Here is a 23,675-nt window from a genome sequence, read left to right on the forward strand (position 1 = left end):
GTCCTCAAAATGTGGTCTTAAGTCCGACGGCATTAGCATCACCTGGAAGCTTGTTGGAACTACATATTTCAGGGGCACCTGGATGGCTCAGTTGGTTAAGTGTCTGACTCTCGATTTCAGCTCAGCTCATGATCTCATGGTTTGTGAGTTCAAGCCCCACATTGGGCTCTGCGCTGACAGTGTGGAGTCTGCTTGGGATTCTCTCTCTCCCTCTCTCTCTCTCTGCCCTTCCCCTCCTCTCAAAATAAATAAACTTAAAAAAAAAAGAAATACACATTTCAGACCATCCAAGAGCTACTGAAACACACTCGAGGGATAGAGCCCACTCATCTGTGTTTAAACCAGGCTTCCAGGAGATTCTTGCTTTCATTAAACATCCGAGTAAGCCATCCTTGAACCGTTGGCTGTAATTAATCAAAGGCATACAAACTTCTGTATCCTAGTAGTCTAACCAAGGGGTCAGGGTGGATCTGATCACTTTGAGGATGTAGCATGGAAACACTACTTGGATGAACAGTTATTACATTTCAGTAGAATGCTATGCAGTAGAATGTTTTGGGAAAGGTCTGAAGGGTTTTGGAGCTGTGCTACTCATGTCTTTAATTTTCTATACTTTGTGAGTCTTTGACATCTTTGGACCTAGTGGACCCGCAGGGAGGGCCTCCCAGATTAGCTAATTCCTAGGGATAGTAAATGACTTGCCTTGTAGCGTGCCTTTGAAATGCAAACCAACCCGGGGCACCTGGGTGGTTTAGGTGAGCTGGTGAGCAGGTGAGCGGCAGGCTCGGTTTTGGCTGAGGTCATGATCTTGCGGTTCATGGTTTCGAGTCCCTCATCGGGCTCCACGCTGGCAGTGAGGAGCCTGCTTGGGATTCTCTCTCTCTCCTCTCTCTGCCCCTCCCCCATTTAAGAAAAAGAGAGAGAGAGAGAGGAAGAAAAAAAAAAAAGAAATGCAAACCAACCAATTCTGCATCCATCCCCTCACCTGCCTCCTTTTCTCAGGCTCCTGCAGTCCAGGACATCATCCACCCAGAACCTAAATCACACCAAGGCCAGGTGCTTGACAACTAGAGACCCCTCCTATAGACCACCACCTGCTGACATTATTCATTATTCAAATTTGACCTTCCTAAGCCTGCCTCAGCTGCTTAACCTGCCTGCCCATTTCTTTTTTTGAAAACCACAATAAAAGGCTTTTGTGCATACTTTCCCCTTGCTCCTTCTGCCACCTGACCAACCCCAGTGCTTCCCCATGTGGCCCTGTGTGACATGGCATGCCCCTTCCTCTCAAAAACTGCGAGTAATAAACTGTTCTTTCAAAGCCTTTCTCTGTGTCTGTCATCTTACTATACCTGTTAAAAACAAATCCTGGGTACATTTCCAAACAAGAGTTCGACAGATTTGAGTTCCCACTGGGCACTGACAATTTGCCCACCATGTGACCTTGGGAATATTACCTATCCTCTGACAGCTTCCCTGTCCTTGAGTGTAAAACAGAGAAGATTCTTATACCATAAGACTGCTGTAAGGACTGGGGATAATACACATGACGTGAATGTGCACTGAAGAAGCTGTATGGCCAAGGGTGTGAGAAAATCAAGAAATAAAAATCCCCCCAGGGGCGCCTGGGTGACTCAGTTTGTTAAGCATCTGAGTTCGGCTCAGGTCATGATCTCGCGGTTCAAGTTTCAGACCCGCATCAGGCTCTGTGCTGACCGCTCACGGCCTGGAGCCTGCTTGTGATTCTGTGTCTTCCTCTCTCTCTGCCTCTCCCCCACTTATGCTCTGTCTCTCAAAAATGAATAAACGTTAAAAAAAAGTGTTATAAAATCAAAAGAGAAAACGAAATGAAATCCCCCTTTAGGCTCAGAAGTGAACAGTACAATACACGGATAGAAAGCCTTTCATATTTATATACCTGTCCTAGTGTTCACTTATGAGCATCAGCAAATCAGGAGATATTTTGTGCATTGCTATTCTTGCTGCCCAACTGAACAAAGGTTTTCCTCATTTAATGATGACTGCTGTTCCTGTTAAGGAAATAAGAGCTGATAATTAGTCTTTTCAACAAGAGAATTACAGGAGGCATAGTTTATCGCTTTTTCTAGGTCTCAAGAGTCATTTTGACATGCTACACCCACCTTCACTAATTACTTGAGGTAGATAAGCAAATTTATCAAGTAACAGGGCAGAGAGAAAAGAGGTTGGAATTTGAAACCTCTCAGGCCTTGAGACAAATACCTGCTGTGTGACCTTGGGCAAATCACTTAATAGCTCCGAACTTCAGTTTCCTCATCTGTAAAAGGAGACAGAACACCTAGCTAAGAAAGATGTTGAAAAAGATCAGAGATAATGTAAGTAATGAGTCTCTTTGGTGGAAGGCCTGGGACTGGAACCCTCCCTAGTCTGAAGGACCTGCCAACAAGTAACAGAGCTCCGCCACAGCCCTCAGCTCTCGAGTTTTCTAGTTTTCGGCATTTAGCTCTTTCTCTTTCTTCCCTCCCTCTCTCCCTCCTCCTTCCAGGGGATGGATGAATACATTTTTCAGGTTTTGAATTTCCTTCTTCCTTACTGAAATTGCAGCTCACATGGGATTTTACTGCCTGAAACAGAAGACCCTGCACAGCCAAGTAACGAGCAGATGCGCTCGTCTAGCATAAAGACTCAGCTTCAGTTGTCCTCCCGGCCACTGAGGCAGGGCACAGGTTGCGGGATTCACTTACTTCTGGATAAATGATCTTACCTGTGAGTCCGGCGGGGAGAGATGTAAATGCCCAGGCAAGTCCCATGTTGGAGCGGGCTTTGGCCTGTCTGGAAGCCTTTCTTTCCCCTCAAGCTGTCCGTTCTTGCGGGTCCCCCTGGAAGTCTCCCCAACAAATCTGGCCTTCAGGAATTTCTACTTCCCTGGACACTTGTTGGCCTTTAGTGTTCTGTGACTAAGTTGCCAAGGGTTTTGCATATTTTTGTGACTGAGTCCAGTTTGCCAGTCTGGAATCTCTGGCATGGCTTCTTTGTCTTCCCTCACAGGGCCTTGTATGGGGCCAGGCACCCGAGAAATGCTCAAGAAATTTCTGCTGATTCCATTGACCGATTCTAGTTAAAGCTCCAGATAGTCCTGGATGTTCTTTTAAAAATATTTTTTTAGATTTATGTATTTATGTATGTATGTATGTATTTATTTTAGAGAGACAACTTGTGTGAGCGGAGGAGAGGGGCAGAGGGAGAGAGAGAGAATCTTAAGCAGGCTGTATACTCAACACAGGGCTGGAACCCATGACCCTGGGATCATGACCTGAGCTGAAATCAGGGGTCAGACGTTCAACTGACTGAGCCACCCAGGTGCCCCGATCCTGAAGGTTCTTAATTGAAACAATTGAGTGGGTGCACACCAGATTATTAAGCGGACTTCCCTGCAGAGTGACTTTTCAGTTAACTAATTTTCACAGCTCTTGAGAAATTATAAAATTTTTTGACATCCTCCTTTTTTATCCCAGTATGACACTCTACCCCAAAACACACTAAGTAATATGCCATAGTTTTAATACAGTTTTAGACAAAGACACATTGACCAATTTCCCTAACACGACAGCTTGTATTCAGAGAACATCAAATGGAACGGTTTTGAGAAGCCGGCTGAGTGCGAGTGAACATTCTGCTTTCTGTATGTGTGCCACGTAGGTAGTATCTTCTATTGCTCTTTAGTCCATGGTTTCCGTAAAGGGCCAGAGAGTAAATAAGCTTCATGGGTCATATCTGTGTTGCAGAGCGACTCGACTCTGACCTTGTAGCATGAAAGCCATTGTAGACAGTATGTAACTGAATGGGGGTGACTTTATTTCAATAAAACTTTATTTACAAAAATAGGCAATGGGCCCGATTTGGTCCATGTGCCCTAGATTGCAAACCCTTGCTTTTGTCTCTTGTAAGCACTCATTATATTTCTCTGTACTTTGAACTTCTTTATTTTGCCATAATTTTTTTCTGAGCTACAACTTTTTTCTTTTCTCTTTAAGATTTTTTAAAAAGTAATTTCTATACCCAATGCGGGGCTTGAACCCACAACCCTAGATCATGAGTAGCAAGCTCCACTGACTGAACCAGCCAGGCACCCCGTCTGTGCTACAAATGTGTTTTTCAATGTAGTTTGAGTGAAAGATAATTGACCTCTCCCAAAAGGTAGAAAAATTAATGCAGAAAATGGCACAGAATGAAGACTGCACCTTCTAATGGGTGATTCACTGGCACCATTTCTCCTACCAATCCTCACCCACTCTCAAGTCTTCCTTATTCCTTTGGTGAGTAAAATAAAACTTCATTTCTTGCATTACATGAACAAACTGTATTTATTTTCAACACCGCAAAAGTGATTACTTTTATAGGCTTGTTTTCATTGTTGAGTTAATACATTTTCTTTCTGCATTTGCATATCTTAGTTTGGGATGGACTGCATCGTAGTTTTCCTATTACAATTAATGGAAGTATTTTTTGGTTTAATGGCTTTTCACTTTGCAATTGAGAGTTCAGGAATGATTTCATGTGGTTAAGTGATGGATAGGTGTAGATCAGGGTAAGTCCCCATTGCCCTCACCTCTGGGGAAATCACCATTCCAAGGTGGGTGAAGCTACCCCAGCCGGCAACCAGCAGCCACCACTGCATGCTAGTCTGGACCCAGAAGGTGTGAGGAGACTTAGAGAAGAAAGGAAAGCTGGAAGAGGTGGGTCCTGGTGTCACGTTTGTGTGTATGGCCTCTCCCACGTGCACAGGGACCTCTCTCAAGCAGGCAAACAGTGTATGGCAGTGATCCTCTCTCCCCAGCTTTCCCTTTCCTGAGTTTGCTATGCTGCTTGAGGCTGGTCCTTGGGTCTCAGTGTTGTCATTTGCAAACCAGAGATTAAAAAAAAAATACCTTTGCCATCAAGCACGTAAGTTTACCATGAAGTTAAAATGGGATATGAAAGTGCTACACCTAGGTGATGTATCGTTATCATTTGAGCATTTAGAAGGAATTGGGAGCCTGAGAGACCCCCAGACACTAACATCTGAGTTTCCTGAAGCTGCTTTTTAAGAGTGAATGTCTGGAGCTAACTTGCCTGATTTTCCTTGTTCTTATTTCTCCCTTCACTGCTATGGGCCATGGGCTGTAGGTGCTGGGGCTGTAGCATTGAACTTGATGGACATGATTCCTGACTTCATGGAGCTCACAGTCTTAAGAAGTACTATGGAGTCAAGTCCAAAAACTCTTCTGAGAATCCCATCCTAGGAGCCAAAGGCCTGCTAAGATGTGTATGGTGTAACAGCAACAAAATAACATCAACAGCTAATGAGCACATAATATCTACAATATACTGTGATGTCATAATTTGGACAAACGCTTATGCTTTTCTGGCTTTGGAGCAACATGAAATGAGCAGAAAGTAAGGTAGGATGTGCTTTGGAATAAACCTCAGAAGAATCCCATGCTAAGGATCTAAGACCTGACCAACACCAGCCGGATAGGACCATGAACACGTGGCCATGTTATACCGGGCTCACCAGCATCTGCTAGCTCTGGTGTGACACACAAGGCCATGGGCACAAGTTTTGCATGAGAACTGTGCTCTACTGGCTTTCAGACTGAGCCTCCACCCCCACCCCCACTGTGACCTATAGTGAAACAAAAGCAGATAAGTAGTAATTGTGTTGAGAATTAATGATATTTGTATCACTGGATAATAAAATCGGAATCATTTCAATAGCATTGGGATCTCAGTTGCCCTTCCCCATGAAGAAAGCAGATTGTCATAATTTAAATTGTTAGCATAATTAAAGAAATCAAAGACCCAGTCATTAACTCAGTCTTTCCAGAGAGACAAATTGCCTTTGATTTTATCCTGCAGAATCTGCTGAAATGGGCATTTTATGTAAACACAAAACTATGAACCAATGGCTCCCTCCGTGGGACTGGAGGACAAAATACCTGGGGGCACTTTCCATCAAAACATGCAGGGAAGAAAAAATCTTTTACCATCTCTTCTGTGGTTGCTAATAAGCCGAATTCGATCACTTACCCGCGTTCTGTACAATTCCTAGCACCACAGAGAGAAAATGCTTTTTCCTTTTCCTTAAAAAAAATTCCAGTCAAAACCATCAGCCTCCGTAGGTTGTCTTAATTGCTACTTTGCACTGCACTGGACTGTGACTCTGATTTTTGGCACATGCCGTCATACACAAAGTTCCTAAAATAAAATGCTCCAGGATATCCCAGGAACTCTTAGAGGGCTTTAAAAAGGGACTTGCACACAGAAACAATATCTTTGATGGAGACAATTCAGGCGAGCAGAATGATTATTGCAAAAGAATTACGTGATTCATTGAGACCTTAAAGTGGGTCCGGAGAATCCTTGCCACCTAACTTATCATGGTTTGGAAGAGTTTGATGAGAATCCAGTTTTGATAAAGACAATTGTTTTTTCCTCCCCAAGTGACTATACATTTAAATAGCTAAAACATCTGTTCAGCAGCATAGTAAAACATGTACACTCAGAACGCCTGAGAGAAGAGCCTGCCAAACAATCGGTTGAGAGGGACTTTGCTGGGGGGAGAGCCCCAAGATAAAGCAACCACTGTTTGTTTTGTCTGGTCAGGGGGAAAGCCAAGGCAACCAATATTTTGGGTTTCTTTTATTTCATTTGTGAAGAAATATTTGAGAAAGGGTGGCGAGGGAAGATTTTCTGACGGGATTTTTTAAAGCTGTCTTTTAGTAGAAGAGCAAGAGAACCTTGGATGTCAACGTCTCACAGGTTCTTGAAACCAGCCACCAAACCACAAAAAGTGACTTTCTCTTCGCGTGTTCTCTACGTCCCTCCTGATGGAAGCAGAAATGGGGAGCAGCACGGAGCCTGGAAAAACAGCCAACAGAGGTACTCGAATCGCCCTGGTTGTGTTCATTGGTGGCACTCTGGTGCTGGGCACGATCCTCTTTCTAGGTAAGTGGGGCGGTGAGGCCAGGGAACAGGGCGAGTGCAGTTAAGTGTCCTTGTGCTTTATCCTGGCAAACCTTGTCAGGATGCAGGCGGGGGGTGGGGGGCCGCTTGCACGTGTTAGTAGGTGGTGTGGCCTTAGCTTCTATTAAATATGCAAGTGCGAAAGGGGCCTTTTCTTTAGGACGCGGAATGAATAAATACGCCCAAGCACGAGGCATATAGTCCATAATGTGAAATGGGTATAAAGTGGCTTCCGGCGGCTGGAGGATTCGGTCGTACTGGGCAAACATTTTCTTTACGCGTTACATTTTACATTTAGCAGAATGAATGTTTGTGATTTCATAGTCAGATACTTTATTTTGTGAGGAGAGACTTTTACATTGTGATCAAAACTATGCTGGAATTTTTTGCCCCTTTGATTTTTGTTAATGTTTGCCTGAACGAATTATGAAATTTAACTAAAAAAAAAAAATACAAAGCAGTCTTTAAACATGAACCTTGATGATATTCTTCAGTGCCTTTCTAATCCAGTGACTCTGGTGGGATGAAATGTTAACTCTGCCTTTCTAGTAGATTTAAAAATTAATATGAAGGAAAACAGAGGTTTTCCTTCCAGCATTTGAAAGGTACTGGGATTCAATTATTGTAATGACTCTTGGTGAGAATGATGTACCCAGAGAGCATATGTGATGAAAAGCACATTCCTATGAATAAGAATGAAATGTCTTGGAAAGGGGACACAGGTGTTCTAAAATTGTAGGCATTTTGAGCCCTTGATTATTACCCTTTGTGTTTTTGTCATACAGCCCATACTATTTCATTAGCTTGAAAGGTATATAGGAACAAGCCCTATATTTAGGAGAGTTTAGGTGCAGTCTGAAATACAGCAAGCCTGGAAACCTTCTTTGGCTTGTACAGGTTTCAGGAGGCCATGTTTGTTTTGGCAAGGGAAATCAGTGATTAAACTTTAAAAGAGTTAGGGTTGCGTGGTTGAAAACTCTGCTAAAAGCAGCCAACCACCTTTCCATGTTTTCTGTGGCTGAAGATTTAGGAAATTAGATAGGTTTATTGCTTTCAATATACAGCTAACCTCCTACTCCTGCAACTGAATTTGTGGCTCTCAAACACTTTTCTGAGATTTCTCGGCACTTGGGATTTAGATGTGTCCTACCCTGAAGTACAAACAGGAGGAAAAATGATACAGGCATGCCAAGGGACTACATAGGATGTGGGAAGTGAGTGCAAAGTTAGACTATTTGTGTTTTGCGAACACTCCTACACTCAAAAATCCCAATGATGATTGCTTATTGAAAAATATGTGCTCTTTTTAACGATGTTACTATTGCTTGAGCATTTTGAAATTCCACCATTATGATTACATTCTGAGGCTGTTCCATATTAGTTGGAATATTCTCCATGGCAGCAAATCTTTGTTCTTTAAGAGGAGATGATTCTTTGGAAACAGCTCTAAAGGTTTTAGAACATAGTAAAGTTCATGAAGCCAGGCAATGCTATAATGGGTAAGGAGGCCTGCATAAAGCAGAAAAAAAATAACTTTGCAGTGTGCCCAGTAACCTGGCTCTTACTGCAGATTTCTAAGAGCAGTCTGAATGATGTTAGAGAATAAAGGTGTGGCCTCCCGACACCCTCACTACTCAGTGCGGTCCATGGACCAGCAGCATCAGCACCATTTGGGAGCCTGTGCTTCAGCCCAAGACCCACTAATTCAGAATCTGTGTTTTCATAAGATCTCCAGGCGATTCATTTGCAAATTAAAGTTTGAGAAGCATTGCTTTAGCTGGCCACGTCCATTTGGATGTATACATTTGGGGATATTTGCTTTAAGATAAATGCACATTCTTTAGTAGCTTTTGTCAAACATCTCTGCACTGTTTCAGCCTTCCTTCAGCCAGACCCTTTACTGCCTAGTCCCCCCGGCTCTGCCAGCCACCTCCACCCTGCACCTAGTGAAGTCCTCGTCTAAAAATATCTAGGGACCTGAAAGGCAATGCTCTGTGTGACAATATTCTGGTTAAGTCCTCTTGTCCTCAAGGTGCTTGCTGGTTGATATTTTTTCTGTCTGTTCAATTTCAGGCACAGGCCTGCAATTTCTAGCATCCCTCTTTGTATTTTAGGTTCTGGGCTAATCTCTTCCCTAAATCTTAGTCCTTCCACAGTAAGAGCGACTGCCACTGGCCTTGGGGTGGTCTCAGAGAAGCTACAGCAATAGAATTTAAAACGACAGGTATAACCATATGCCAACAATCAGTTTATTTTAAAGTGTCCTTTCTTTTCCTCCTCCCTCACCTCTTCATCCCCACAGTCTCTTTCTCAAATGCAATGGTGGGCAAACTTTTTCTGGAAAGGGTCAGATAATAAATGTTTTCAGCTTTCTGGGCCATACAGTCTCTGTTGCTGCTACTTGACCCTGTCGTGGCAAGAAAGCGACCGCGGACAAATGTGTACACAAATGCGCATGACTGTGTTCTGATATAATTTGATTTCTGAACATTGAAATTTGAATTTCAGATCATTTTATGAAATATTCTTCTTGTGGTTTTTTCCAACCATTAAAACACAAAAATCATTTTTAGCTCACAGGCTGTACAGAAACTGGCAGGAGACTGGACTTGGCCCCATGGGCCATAGTATGCTGAGCCCCCGCTGTATGGTTCTTCTCATGCTGCCGATATGTGGATGACTCCACTGCATTCTGAGGTCATTTCCACTGGTTACAGAAAAATCTAAAATGAGAAACCAAACTGTTCTTAAATTTTTTTTAAAGCACCTAACCAGTAAAAAGTAACACTATCATGTTTTATATTAAAAATGTTTTCCTTGTTGTCCTGATGTCTCTCACCTGCACCCTCACATTATGTGGGTTTGTTGATCCTTATTTATTTGTGGGATCTCAACCCTGCATGGATATAATGCTCTTCCTCGAGGGGTGAGGTCTGTCTGCATCTCAATTAATTTAATTTAAACCTCCCTTTTACTCATATTCAGATAAAGATACCTAGTTCTGCTTCCTTAGAGGGTTTGGGTCAAGAATTCTTTTCCATGAAAGTGGTAACTCTTTAAGTACAGCATTTCATTAGCTTTTTTTAAACAAATAAGATAAGGCTAGTATCAAGGTGGTACTGTTTGTAATCATAACAATGTTGCTTATAATAAGGCTTATTTTCTCATTGTAAAAAATAACACAGGCTCATCAAAGAACATTTGGTAAACATATAGAAGTAGACTGAAGGGAAAACGTCCCCCATGGTTCCCTCACCCAGTCCTAAGAAAATATTCCATACTAATGTTTATGCTGCACATTTATGTTTTTATCTAACTTTTCTTTGCTCTTTAAAGAAATCAAAACACACCATTATGCTAAGATACTTCTTAAAAATAGGCCCGAGATGTTCCATAGGCAGTTTTCTTGTATCTGTATTGTATCACCAGTAAAAAGGCTGTTTGGAGGATGGCAGCAAAGAACAAAGAAAAAGCAGGCTCCTCTTACAGTGTGGGTTAATAAAGAATACAAATCGTCACACTGACAACAGATGTACAGGTCTTCCATTTCTAGCAGAAATATCGGTACCGCTATGCTTTCTGATCCTGCTTCTCAGTGGACAATGCCACAGAAAGCCTTGGCTACCCTTCACCCCCCACCATCCATCTCACCACGGTCACATCTCCAAATGATTCCTTATTTCTGCTCACAGGGTACAGCAGTAATGAACCCCCCTTAACTTCCTTGGCTACCAAGAATATTTTTGAAATCTAAACCCACATCTGCTAATGCCCAGGTGCTGCCTGGAGTTGACAAACAGGGCACCCTTCTGTCTTTCTGCAGACATCCATTTAGATAATATTGCCAGCCAGATGGGTGAAATTAAGCTATTGGTGAAAAGCTAATTCCATCTCGCAGGGTTTTGGTTTTGTTTTGTTCTGGTGGAAGTAGTCGGAAGCTTGGCCCACATGCTGCCCCTGTCCAATAGCTATGCTGAGCTAGATGGCTGAATAATATCCAGTGTACTCCCCCAACCCCTTCACAGATCTATGGATAGTTCACAAAAGATTCAGAACTTGAAATGCTAATTTTCTTCTTCCACTCTGGATTTGCTCCCAATGGTATGGTTGGTAAGTTTCACTTTTTTTACCATCTAAAATGAGAATGTAGTTGTAAACAAAAAGAGTGAAATTCTGAGACTTAAGTCACGGATAATTGGAGATGAAGGAGACTTTAGAGATCAGCTAGCCCAGAGGCCCTCACACCTGAGCCTGCATCACAATCACCTGGGGGGCTTGCAAAAATGCAAATGGCTGGGCCCCACCCCCACAGTTTCTGATTCAGGTCAGAGGTGGGGCTCAGTAATTTGCCTTTCTAAAGAGCTGGGGAGGGGGGGCAGTGGATGCCTGGACACCCCACTCTGAGAAGCACTGGTCTAATTGTACCCCCTCATCTTATATTCCAGAGAACCGAATTTCAGAGCAGCCAAGAGGCTCACCAAGGTTACTTAGCTTGTGACCAGAGTCTGGCCCTGAGATAATGAGCCAAGTGGATTTTTCAATTCTGTGTCAATGCTCAGAAGGATGAACTAACATCACGTGTCTAGCATATGTGCCTGACTGTGGGTTACCTGATGGTGCTCTGCTACCAGCCAGTCATTTCTTTATTTTGGTCTGTTTTTTCAGTGAGTCAAGGTTTCTTAAGTCTCCAAGCCAAACAGGAGTACTGCCTGAAGCCGGAATGCATCGAAGCTGGTAAGTCAGTTCTCCCTCCTGTGTCAAGATATAATTATGGTACCTTGGGGAGAGGAAGAGAAAACAGGTGGTATTTTTAGTATTCTGTTTGCTTGAGGTTTACCATGTACGAAATGCAAGTTTGATGAAATTGAAAGTTTACTTTCGAGTCTCAGTGTGAAGTTGTGGAGCGCAGGTTTCCTGTTTTCGTTTTCTTGGCGGAAAAACAGCTGTGCGGTGTTCCAAGTCATTGTATGGAAATCGGGAAGGGCTTTAGAAGGCCCGATGGCCTTTCTTAAGACCCGAACAGAGAGACCATCGGCATTCCTTGGGCCTCAGCTCGATATATGTCCCTATTTACCATAAGCAGTCTCTCTGAATCATTTGGTCAGTGGGTCTGACCTGTCAGCCTCCGAGCAGGAACCCTCTGTAAATCTGTGCTTCCGCAGTCGCAGTCACGCGGAATCACTTCAGGGCCTGGCGAGTCAAGCTTTTCTTGAGGTGACTGGGCCATGTATCAGTGGGAGCTCCAAAGTGAATATGAGGGTTTCAAGTTGCCTCAGTTTTGCCACAGCTATTATATTCCGTCTGTAGGGAAGAGGGTTAGGGTCTAGATTTGCAGGGCCCGGAGTCCAGCCTCCCACCCTCCCCCCCCCCGTTCTTTAAGTGGCAGGAACACTAATTTATTTTCCAAGGGGAAAGTTATAAGGAGGAATTAAGTACATGGCCCTTCCACTTCCTCTTGTTCTTAAGAGATTAATGAATTAATTTGCCAAATATTTACTGCAAGTCAGGCCCTGAGGTAGCAGTGAAGATGAATGACCAGGTAGGGGAAGAAAGACCATCAATACACACGAGGTGATCACTGTGCAAGAAAAATACCGACTGGTGGTAATGTTATGCAGAAAATCAAAATATTAAAGTAGGACACTGTGATAGCAAGTGACAGGATGGCTAGACTGAAAAGTCTGAGAAAGTAATGCTGAAGTGACCCTGGATGAGAAGGGACGTGCTGTGGGAAGATCGAGGAAAGGGCTTTCCAGGTATGGGGAACAGCTGGGGCAAAGGTCCCGGAGCGGAAGAGCTTACTGGGTGAAGGGGAAGAGGGCAGGTGATGAGGGTCAGTGGGGAACCCAGGTGCCGGTGATTGTGGGGTTGTCCTAAGTGTACTCAAAAGCCTCCGGAAGGTTTTGAGGAAGAGACATGATCTTATTAGCATTTAAAAAGATCTCAGCGGAGTCTCTCTGGGTGGTGAAGAGACCTTGGGGAGCAAGATGGAAGAAAGTCATCAGGCAGGAGCTTATATCAGTAAGCCAGAGGAGAGGTGAGGCTGTCTTGAATTCTGAGATGGAAGGGCACAGTGTACAGGGTTTAGGCGCCAGAGGGCTGTGAAAGGATTTGATGTGCGTTGTGAGAAAAGGCAGAGAATCAAGGTAATGCTTAAATTTTTAGAGGTGGCAGTGATTGAGATGGAGAAGATTCAGGTGAAAGAGCTCGTAGATTCAGCGGCCTTATACAAAGGTAATGGATTAGACAATTATGTTATTTTTTTGTCCTATTCTTGATCGATCGATATGTATCTTTTAACCAGGCATTGTGTTAAGAGACCTACAGGTGCCATGTCATAAAATCTTCATTAGAACCTGGTGATGTCAGTGCTATCACCAGGCCCAACTAGAGATGAGGATATGGAGGCTTCCAGAAGCTAAATAACTTGCCCAAGGTCACCTCCTGAATTAGCAGGCTGGCTTCATGTCTGTTTGCTCTCCATCATTGCTTTGGTGCCCTAAGGCCGTGCCATGAAACTCTTTGGCCTTGGTCCTGTCTTGCTCTTTTTTCACGATACTATAGACCTACTAGTGTGAGGTGACTAGACAATTGTTTCAGCTTCCTGATCTCATCCCAGGAATGGCAAGAACGATTTGGGAATTCCCACGCCCTTTCCTGTTTCCACCTTGAGCAGCTAACCTAGAGTTTCCCAGCGGAGAGAAGATGACCTAGAGTAGAGTGGGGCACCAGGTGGGGCTGTCAGAAATCAGATTTTAGCCTTCATGTCACCTTGTGCTTTTGCTGTGGTACAGTCCTTGCAGATGTGTGAGAATGAAATTTTTGAACTAAAAACTTTTCATTTTGAGTTTAGGCAACTTTTTGTATGGACAGCCACTTACTGCATGTGTTTTATCTCTATTTACACATCGTAATAATGCAAGAGGAAAACTTACAGAATGACATTTGATAATGTCGCCTCCTGCCAGCTAGTGTGTTTTGCCTGGCTGTTCTGTTTTTAATTTTCACGTTGGCGAATGGCTTTCTAATATTGAAAAAATTATTGATTTTTCTGTTTCTGTGACGAAAGCCTCACCAAGGATACATCCTTTTCAGTGTAACATGAGCTTCACTGTGCTTAGGGGCCTGCAAAACAGCTGTTAGGTATACACTGAATAAATGGGGCCCAAGGAAGTTCTCAAATGAGAAAAGGTAGGAAGGTTTGGGGCCGAAGTGCATGGGCAAGGGGGGGGAGGTGCCCTAGTGGGTGCGTGCGTGGGCGGGACCTGTGTGGGGGTGCGTGCGTGCGTGGGTGAGGGAGGGGGCCCGCGCGGGTGCGTGCTTGCACGTGTGTGGGCGATGGAGGAGGGGCTGCCTGCGAACAAGGGCAAGAGAGGGGGCCTGCGTGGGTGTGTGTCTTGGGGGTGGGGGGTGGTGCCACGTGTGTGAGCTCTGCACGATGGAAGACAAAAGTGACTGATCACCTTCTGGACCTTTTCTGAACAGGTGCCACCTCCTTCTGAGATATCTGCTGTCTTTAGTTCTCTTTTCCTCCTCTTCTCCATATCCTCTTCTCCTAGTCCCGCTTTCAAATTAAGAGGTGGAGAAAGATGTCAAGGAAAGAGCATATTAATCATGGATAAGGGCAGACAGGCTGACTTGAGTTTGAAGCATGATGTGGCCACTTAAAAGCCACATGATCTTGGGCTAATTACATAAACATCCTAAGCCTCTTGTTCACCCTCTGTGAAATGGGAATACTGGTTTTTACTTAGAATACTAGTTGTGAGAATAGAAGAAAAACAATGGCGGCAGTTGTAGAAGCAATCCGGGTCCACAATGTGTAATTCTTAACCCCAGACCCAGAGAACATTTTAACTGTCAGTTTGCAAGACTGGACCTGATCTCAGTTCTTGGGATGGCAAAAGTAGATCTTAATTCATGTCAGGCTGTTGTGGGTGTTGTTTATCCCATTTTGGAAAATATGCATGTATTTCTTGTGGAATTATTAATGTGCTTGATTCAGGAGTGCCACTCCAGAATATTGCTGGGGGTAGTAAATTATCTGTGGTTATATGCACTGTATTAGTTTTGGAAAATCTGAAAATCTATGATCTCTGAAACCTATCTTACCTCAATAGTTTCAGATAAATAGGGAATGGTAATAGCAAAAAATTATATGTATGGTTGCCAGCTTTAGCTACATATGTACAATCAGGATGCTCAGTTAAATTTGCATTGCAGATAGATAACAACTGCTATTTTTTTGGTACATGTCCCCTGAGATACTTGGTACGTACCTAAAGTATAAATGCGGTCATTGATCTGAAATTCAAATTTCACTAGGCATTTTGTATTTTATTTGGCAACTGTATTTATTTGGCAGTATGCCTGACACTGCTCTAAACACTTAATGTGTATTTACTCATTTAATTCTGATGAAGATCCTGTGGCAGTCATCCCTTTTTACAGATGAAGAAACTGAGAGGTTAAGTAACCTGCCCAAGGTTACATAGTCTTTTTTTTTTTTTTTAACGTTTATTTATTTTTTGAGAAGGAGGCAGCGAGCACATGTGGATGAGGGGTGGATAGAGAGGGAGAAAGAGTCCCAAGCAGGCTCCACACTGATCACAGAGCACAATGTGGGTCTTGATCCCATAAACTGTGAGATTACAACCTGAGTGGAAATGAAGAGTCAGATGCTTAACCAACTGAGCCACCCAGGCACCCCATGTTACATAGCTCGTGCATGATGTTGCTGGCATTTATTTATTTATTAAAAAATTTTTTTTTAATGTTTAGTTCTGAGACAGAGAGCATGAGTGGGGGAGGGGCAGAGAGAGAGAGGGAGACACAGAATCAGAAGCAGGCTCCAGGCCCTGAGCTGTCAGCACAGAGCCCTACGTGGGGCTTGAACTCATAGACTGTGAGATCATGACCTGAGCCAAAGTCGGTCGCTCAACCAACTGAGCCACCCAGGTGACCCTGATGTTGCTGGCATTTAATCCCAGGTAGTCTGGCTCCAGATGATGCTGTACTGAAAAGGTCTGTTCCTGGCACAGAGGAGATGCTCATTATTAAGGATTTCATTATTACCGCCACCACCTTCTCTCTTAAGCCTTGATTAAACTTGAAAACTCAGGCTGGTATGTGGGGTGTGATGCTTCCACCTCTACATAAACACTAGTAAGAGACCACATAGTCATTTGCCTTATATGCAATAACTAAAGAACACATAGCCTGGCCTTTCACAGCTTTCTTTGATCATCATGTTTCTTTTATTAAAACAAGACTGCTTGGGTTTTCTCCATGGAACTGAGCAGGGGAAAAGGAGTTGTGGTGTCTTGACAACTGTGGTCCCCCTGAAGTCTCAGTTGTCCTGCAGAAAGCACAGCCCTGTGCCCAGCTGTGAATTCTGAATGATGGATTAGGAGGTTGAAACTAGAGTTTTCCTACTCAGTGGGCTGACTTCCAAATTCTGTGTGAGTGATGTATTCCCCCACCTTAGGTCAGGGGCTGAGGTCAGAGTGGATCCTGCAGTTTTGGTAGGTACCTGCACGAATACTGAGAAGATGGGAGAGAATACGTTTGAGGCTGGGGGCAGAGGGAGGTTTGGGAAGGTGGCCAGAAAGCAGTGTGCTTATGTGAATAAAAATGTTTGTGAAGGTTCTTGTGTGTGACTATAAATATTGTGTGGCACTGAAACTTGTATAATCGATGTCACTGGGGTGTCATGTAGCAGATTTATTCTGCGGCTATACAGCCAGAATCATCATGAATACAAACTGAAATAAAGATCTTGTATGTTCTAGCTTATTTGCATATTTATTAATGATAAAGTAGTAGCAGTAAGTAAAAATGTAATTGGAGACCACTGAATTAATTCTGGAAGATGAAAATATTAAACCAGTTTTAAATTTATCAAACTTCTAAACCAGTTTTTTTCTTTGTCTTTTTTGGGGGGGAAGGGGTGAAGTGCTGGGGATTTTGAAGTCCTACAGAAACTAGGACATTAGTATATCATTCACTTAATTGAGGACAAAAAGCTGTTGAAAATTATGGCAAGTCTAGGCCAGAGAAATATCTAGCCTTAGGGGTTTTTTTTGTTTAATTTTTTAAATTATTTTTTATTTGACATCCAAGTTAGCATATAGGGAAGTGATGATTTCAGGAGTAGATTGCTTAATGCCCTTTACCCATTTAGCCCATCCCCCCTGCCATACCCCTCCAGTAACCCTCTGTTTGTTCTCCCTCCCTGTTTTTATATTAGTTTTCCTTCCCTTCCGTTCTGTTCATCTGTTTTGTATCTTTAAGTCCTCATGAGTGAAGTCATGATATTTGTCTTTCTGTGACTAATTTCGCTTAGCATAATACCCTTTAGTTCCATCCACGTAGTTGCAAATGGCAAGATTTCATTCTTTTTGATTTCCGAGTAACACTCCATAGTATATATATACCACATCTTCTTTATCCATTCATCTATTGATGGACATTTGGGCCCTTTCCATACTTTGGCTATTGTTGATAGTGCTGCTATAAACACTGGGGTACAAGTGCCCCTATGTATCAGTACTCCTGTATCCCTTGGGTAAATTCCTAGCAGTGGTATTGCTGGGTGGTAGGGTAGTTCCATTTTTAATTTTTTGAGGAACCTCCGTACTGTTTTCCAGAGTGGCTGCGCCAGTTAGCATTCCCACCAACAATGCAAAAGAGATCCTCTTTCTCTGCATCCTCGCCACCATCTGTTGTTGCCTGAGTTGTTCATGTTAGCCATTCTGACAGGTGGGAGGTGGTATTCTCACTGTGGTTTTGATTTGTATTTCCCTGCTGATGAGTGATGTTGAGCTTTTTCATGTGTCTGTTAGTCATCTGGATGTCTTCTTTGGAGAAGTGTCTATTCATGTCTTTTGCCCATTTCTTCACTGGAGTTTTTGTTTTTTGGGTGTGGAGTTTGCTAAGTTCTTTATAGATTTTGGATACTAACCCTTTATCTGATATGCCATTTGCAAATATCTCTTCCCATTTTGTCAGTGGCCTTTTAGTTTTGCTGATTGTTTCCTTGGCTGTGCAGAAGCTTTTTATCTTGATGAGGTCCCAGTAGTTCATTTTTGTTTTTGTTTCCCTTACCTCTGGAGATGTGTTGAGAAATTGCTGCTCTAGCCTTAGGTTTAAACCTGGAGGACACATGTAGCAAACTGATAATTGGCATATATAAATTTATGCAGATTATTCTTTTTTTGGGCAATTCCTTCTTATTTAGCTGAAAAATCATTGGGTTTTATTAGTTCAAATAAATGTACTCTGCCATTAATTAAAGTATGAAAATTACCCAGAATGTCATCTTTCCAATGTCATTGAAATACTGGCCACTTTGTGTTTTAAATCAGTGCATATCTTTGTGTTAGAGTGGTAGCCAGCAGCTGTGTGACAGAAGAGAGTTGGAGTTCTGTATTAGGAGTTTTGGAACCTTCTCATGTTTTAACGAAAGATTTTTTTAAAGCTCATGGATACATATTTAAGTATGCACATACTTCCTATTTATTGACTATGTTTCACGTGTAATTGTGTGTGGGCTTATGAAAGAGGAAGAAATGGTAAATCAGTCTATTGTGTCTTTCTGTTAACACAAATACTCAGTTCTGTCCTGTTTCCTGGGCAAGAAGGGCCCTGCCCTCATTTACACTGCCCCACTTTGCCTTCCTCTGGCAGTACCTCTCCCTGAATCCAGGGCCAAGTCAGCAGTCATATGCTTTTATAACCCAGAATTCCCTGCTAAACGGCCCTGAGCCTCCCTGCAGGGCCCATGGGGATCTCTTCCAGGAGTTCATTCCTCTGAGAGCTACATTGTATATCCAGGGGCTCAAGAATGCATACCTGGCTTTCCAAGTCTTTATGAAGGTATATTGTAAATATATCTTTTAGAGATTTAGATATGACCTGTGGGCCTCTGTTTCACTTAGCCTTCATTGTGGAACAAACTACCCCCAAACCTTAGCGTCCTGAAACATGAGTGATTTACTATTTCTTATGCTTCCGTGGGTTCATTGGGAGTTTCTCTGTTGCTGTTGCCTAGGCTCGTTCATACAGCTGTATTCAGCTGGAGGGTCATCTGGCCTAGAAGGTTCCTGATGGCTTCAGTCTGCTGATTTGGTTAGTTTCTGTGTGGCCTCACCTCCTTTAGGAGGCTTTGTCATAGGGCTCCATTCAAAGGGAATTAACATGGAAGGTACAAGGCCCTATTAAGGCCTAGCTTTGAAACTCAAAAACAGTCACTCTGCTATATTCTGGTGGTCACAGTAAGTCACAAGGCCAACCTAGATTCCTGACAAGGGAAGTAGATCCTATCACTTGATGGAATGAGTCACAAAATCACGCTGCAAAAAGAGGAGAGGGATGGAAGGAAATGTTGCACACATCTTTGCAGACAGTATACCAAAGGCTCCGTTTGTATTCATGTCCCATGGCCCACAGATGTTAGGGGCAGTGCTGCAAAAACCATAAATACCACCAAGCTTTTACCTACTCAATCTGATTATGGTAATTTCATATCGTGAAGTTGATTTGGGGAGTCATTTGAGAGGAAAAGTAAAAGCCAAGGCTTCGAAGCTGGTTCATGTGAAATTGTTGTTTAATTTGGAAGAGAATAGTACATAGTGTTCAGTGCTTGTCATTAATCCTATGATTTTCTTTTTAAATAGCTGCTGCTATCTTGAGTAAGGTAAATCTCTCTGTGGACCCTTGTGATAATTTCTTCCGGTTCGCTTGTGATGGCTGGATACAGAATAATCCAATTCCTGAAGATATGCCAAGCTATGGGGTTTACCCTTGGCTGAGACATAACGTTGACCTCAAGTTGAAGGGTAAGTTTCTACTGGGGTTTGGTGATGTACTTTTTAGAGAGCAGTACTTGACAAGAAAAACACAGTTTTGGATTTGAAGCATGCCTGCTTACTTTTTAACTAAATTCATTTCCAAGGTTTTTAAAAACAAAATATTGAAAGGAAAATAGTAGGATTTCATCCTCCCACACCTCATACACAAGCCTTGGCACAGGCTTCATTACATTTGCATTTGGTAATAGTAAGTTCTGCTGAAGGGTAAATAGCATTTCATGGAGACTGGGAGCAAAGGAATGGTTAATGAAAGTTATTTTATATCAATATACTTATTTGTCTCTTGTGTTCAGAGCAAACTTCATCACTTGCTCATTTGCGTCCTGGATTTTCATGGCTACAAGATGTACTTAACACCTCATTGTCTTTTGAGAACTCTGGATGACCTTGTGTTGGCCATATTGTTCCTATTAACTTCTGAGTTGGCTCTGGGGGGACTTTCTTTTCTCCCATGGCCTCTGTAGCAGCAACAGGTTCACACACACATACTCACATATGTGTGCATACACATAGCTATGTGTGCATGCATACACACACTTCAAAAATTGGAAAAGTCTTTTACTAGAGATACTTCTCTTCATGTTAGATCTATTTTTTTTATTCTGAGCTATTGGAGAAAGGCACTTTGGGATGGAAGTAGGGAGATTTCAAGGCTAGATAAGGTAATTGTTTTGAGAAGACAAAGATAGGTATGTTTTCTTCCTCTCGATAACTGTGAGTTATGCCATATAAAACCTAGAATTTCTGAGACATTATAAGAATCATCATTTTTCTTTCTACTTGATCTCCATTTCCCCAATATTTTAAGTACATGAAAATGAAATGTATCAATTTATATATACATTTTAACACGTCACTATTGGTACAATAATTAGATACCTGTTGTCAGTAGTAAGGAAAAATGTGCTTAAGTTTCACAACTAAGTATAAATCATATACACTTAAATTTTTAAGGCGGGCTTTATCTTTTCATAAACTAGAATAAAAGAGAATTTTCAAGAATGTCACTTATCCCCTAACCCAACAGGTGAGGTTCCTGTAGTACAGAATGATAAATGACACCTTGAGAAATGAATTTACTTACTTTCCTGTATAATATTAACTTACGTTGGTCCTTCACCTACCATTCTTGCCTATTTCCTGTTTCCTTTCTTTGGCTTTTCCTCCTAGACAGAGAGATGTGTGCACAGGTGTGTGCATAGACACACATACAATCATGCACGCAGAAATGACAGTGAAAGATAAGAAAAAGATAAGATTTGCCATAGATGATCCTTATATGTTAATTAGAGCCAGATTTCTATCTTCAGGGCATGAAGCAGTTACAATAATTTAAAGCGCTTCCTGGGGATGTCTTAATGTAAAAATCAAATTCAGTACTGATATGCTTTTTTAGGAGGATACTGTATATGAGATCCTTGAGCATTCATAGAAATAAGACTAAATTGTTGAGAGCGGCACAAGGGTTTTTTGTTTGCTTGCTTCTTTTAAAAATGAAGAATTTGACTTCTAAGCTCTTCTGGGAAAAGAAAAAGAAACAAAAATTAAAAGCAAAAAGTAAGAAAGTTTCTCATAAATCCACCCCTAGAAATGATGACTAATGAAGTAATTGGGTATACATCTTTCCAGATTCTTTCTTTTCCACTTGTGGGTATATATGCAAAACCTCATGTACACACCCATCTATTTAAAAACTTAGCTAATGGATCCTGAGAAACTTAACAGAAGACCATGGGGGAGGGGAAGGAAAAAAAAAAAAAGGTTAGAGAGGAAGGAAGCCAAAACATAAGAGACTCTTAAAAACTGAGAACAAACTGAGGGTTGATGGGGGGTAGGAGGGAGGGGAGGGTGGGTGATGGGTATTGAGGAGGGCACCTGTTGGGAGGAGCACTGGGTGTTGTATGGAAACCAATTTGACAATAAATTTCATATTTTAAAAAACTTAGCTAATAAGTGAAATAAGCCAGAGAAAGACAGATGTCATATGTTTTCACTCATATATGGAACTTGAGAAACTTAACAAAAGACCATCGGGGAAAGGGGAAGAATGGTTTCAAACAGAGAGGGAGGGAGGCAAACTGTAAAAGACTCTTACATATGAAGAACAAACTGAGGGTTGATGGGGGGTGGTGGTGGCGGGGAAGAGGGGAAAATGGATTTTGGGCATTGAGGAGGCACTTGTTGGATGAGCACTGGGTATTGTATGTAAGCGATGAATCTCGGGAATCTACCCCTGAAACCAAGAGCACATTGTATACACTATATATTAGCCAAGTTGACAATAAGTTATATTTAAAAATAAATAAATAAATAAATAAAAACTTAGCTAATATTATGAATACTACTGTGTCACGTGCTTTAACACTATAGTAAACATACATAACACTATAGTAACAATTCCATTTCGAATACACATGGATATTTGTGTTGAAAGAGTATTCACAGTTTAATTTTTGCATACAGCCAGGTTGCCCTTAGAAAGTTATTTCTAGGTCTTTATATATTTGCTTCCTGCTTTAAATGGTAACTCCTTTCCATCAACTGTTTTATGTTTGTTTGTTTGTTTTTTTGAGGTATGAAGTAGAGGTCAGCAAACTATGGCCTGTGGGCCAAATCCAGTCCACTGCCTATTTTTATAAATAAAATTTCATTAGGAGACAGTATCTCCATTCACTTACGTGTTGTCAAAGGCTGTTTTTGCACTACAGCGGCAGAATTGAATAGTTGGTACAGAGACCATATGACCATGTGACCTGCAGCCCTAAAATATTTACTCTCTGACCGTTATGGAAAAAGTTTGCCAACTCCTGATGCCTGTTGTAAAGCTTTGATATATCCATATGGGACCTCATTAGAATGGGTTTATTAATTAATAGCTTTTTGGTGGCTTCTTTGGAATTTTTTAGGTAGGTAATCATAAACTTAAGAAATAATTATACTTTCTGTCTCTCCCATTCCTTTTACTGTATTGGCTAGAGCCTCCAGAACAGAGTTGAATAATAACAGTGGTAATGGGTATAGTTTTCTTATTCCTCGTTTGGTGGCTAATGCCCTCAGTATTCCCCCCTCCAACCCCCAATTATATTTTTCTTTGTTTTGAATAGGTATTCTTTATTGTGTTCTGTTACTCTTAGTTTGCAAGAAGGCATTGTTCAAGAAAAAGGTGTCTTCACTATTTATGGAGAGAATCAGATGGAGTATCTCTTTAACCTCTCTAGATTTTCTTACACTGACTTAACCTTAGAATCTTGTAATAAATATTACCTATGAATGGTTTATTATTTTTCTTTTAAGACATTGCTGAAGTTGAATAGGCTGCTATTTCGTTTCATACACTCGTGTCTATATTGATGATTCAGATTGGTCTGCGACTTTTGTGTTCTAGGTTTGTCACATTCTCTTATCAAAATCGTGCTGGCCTTTTGAAACGAAATGGGAGGCTTCCCATATATTTCTCTGCTCTGTTAAAGACCCAACCAGATAAATCCCAACTTACTCTGTGACAAGCACTGTAAAGGATGAACTCAAAAATTGATCATTGGGGCTCTTGCTTTAAGTGCCAAGAAGGAGTGCAAATAGTCAATTAGGGTCTCTTTAAAAATTAGTATCATCTTGTACCAGATGTATGTGTTTTATATATAAAATACATCTTCTTTACACTTTTTAATTTTGAAGTAATTCAAACTAAGATAAAAGTTGAAAGCATGGCATAAGAACTTCCATATACCCTTTATGCAGATTCTTTGGTAGTTACCATTTTGCTACATTAGCATTATTATTATTCTTTCATTCTGTCAATATGTATATTATCTCTTTGTC

General features: G+C 41.8%; 1 protein-coding gene and 1 long non-coding RNA gene across 5 annotated transcripts in view; one reads left to right on the forward strand and one right to left on the reverse strand.

Moving 5' to 3' along the window:
* Positions 1–3,240: 3,240 nt before the first annotated feature.
* PHEX (phosphate regulating endopeptidase homolog X-linked) overlaps positions 3,241–23,675 on the forward strand; it is a 220,965-nt gene continuing 200,530 nt past the window's right edge. The window contains exons 1-4 of one of the 4 annotated variants that reach the window (XM_045050691.1): positions 3,241–4,295; positions 5,146–6,966; positions 11,650–11,718; positions 19,662–19,823. In XM_045050691.1, the coding sequence (XP_044906626.1) occupies positions 6,849–6,966; positions 11,650–11,718; positions 19,662–19,823 (349 nt within the window). In that variant the 5' untranslated portion in view covers positions 3,241–4,295; positions 5,146–6,848. Of the gene's footprint in view, positions 4,296–5,145; positions 6,967–11,649; positions 11,719–12,734; positions 13,219–14,373; positions 14,470–19,661; positions 19,824–23,675 lie in introns of those variants that run through there. The other 3 variants (XM_045050690.1, XM_045050693.1, XM_045050694.1) reach the window with 3 other exon arrangements.
* On the reverse strand, positions 9,441–12,415 carry LOC111558707. The gene is made up of 3 exons (XR_006592950.1): positions 11,861–12,415; positions 11,595–11,761; positions 9,441–9,707 (listed from the first exon to the last, which is right to left on the reverse strand). It is a non-coding gene; the product is annotated as an uncharacterized LOC111558707 (long non-coding RNA).

Source organism: Felis catus, chromosome X (assembly GCF_018350175.1).
Source record: "Felis catus isolate Fca126 chromosome X, F.catus_Fca126_mat1.0, whole genome shotgun sequence".
Classification (NCBI taxonomy): Eukaryota; Metazoa; Chordata; class Mammalia; order Carnivora; family Felidae; genus Felis; species Felis catus.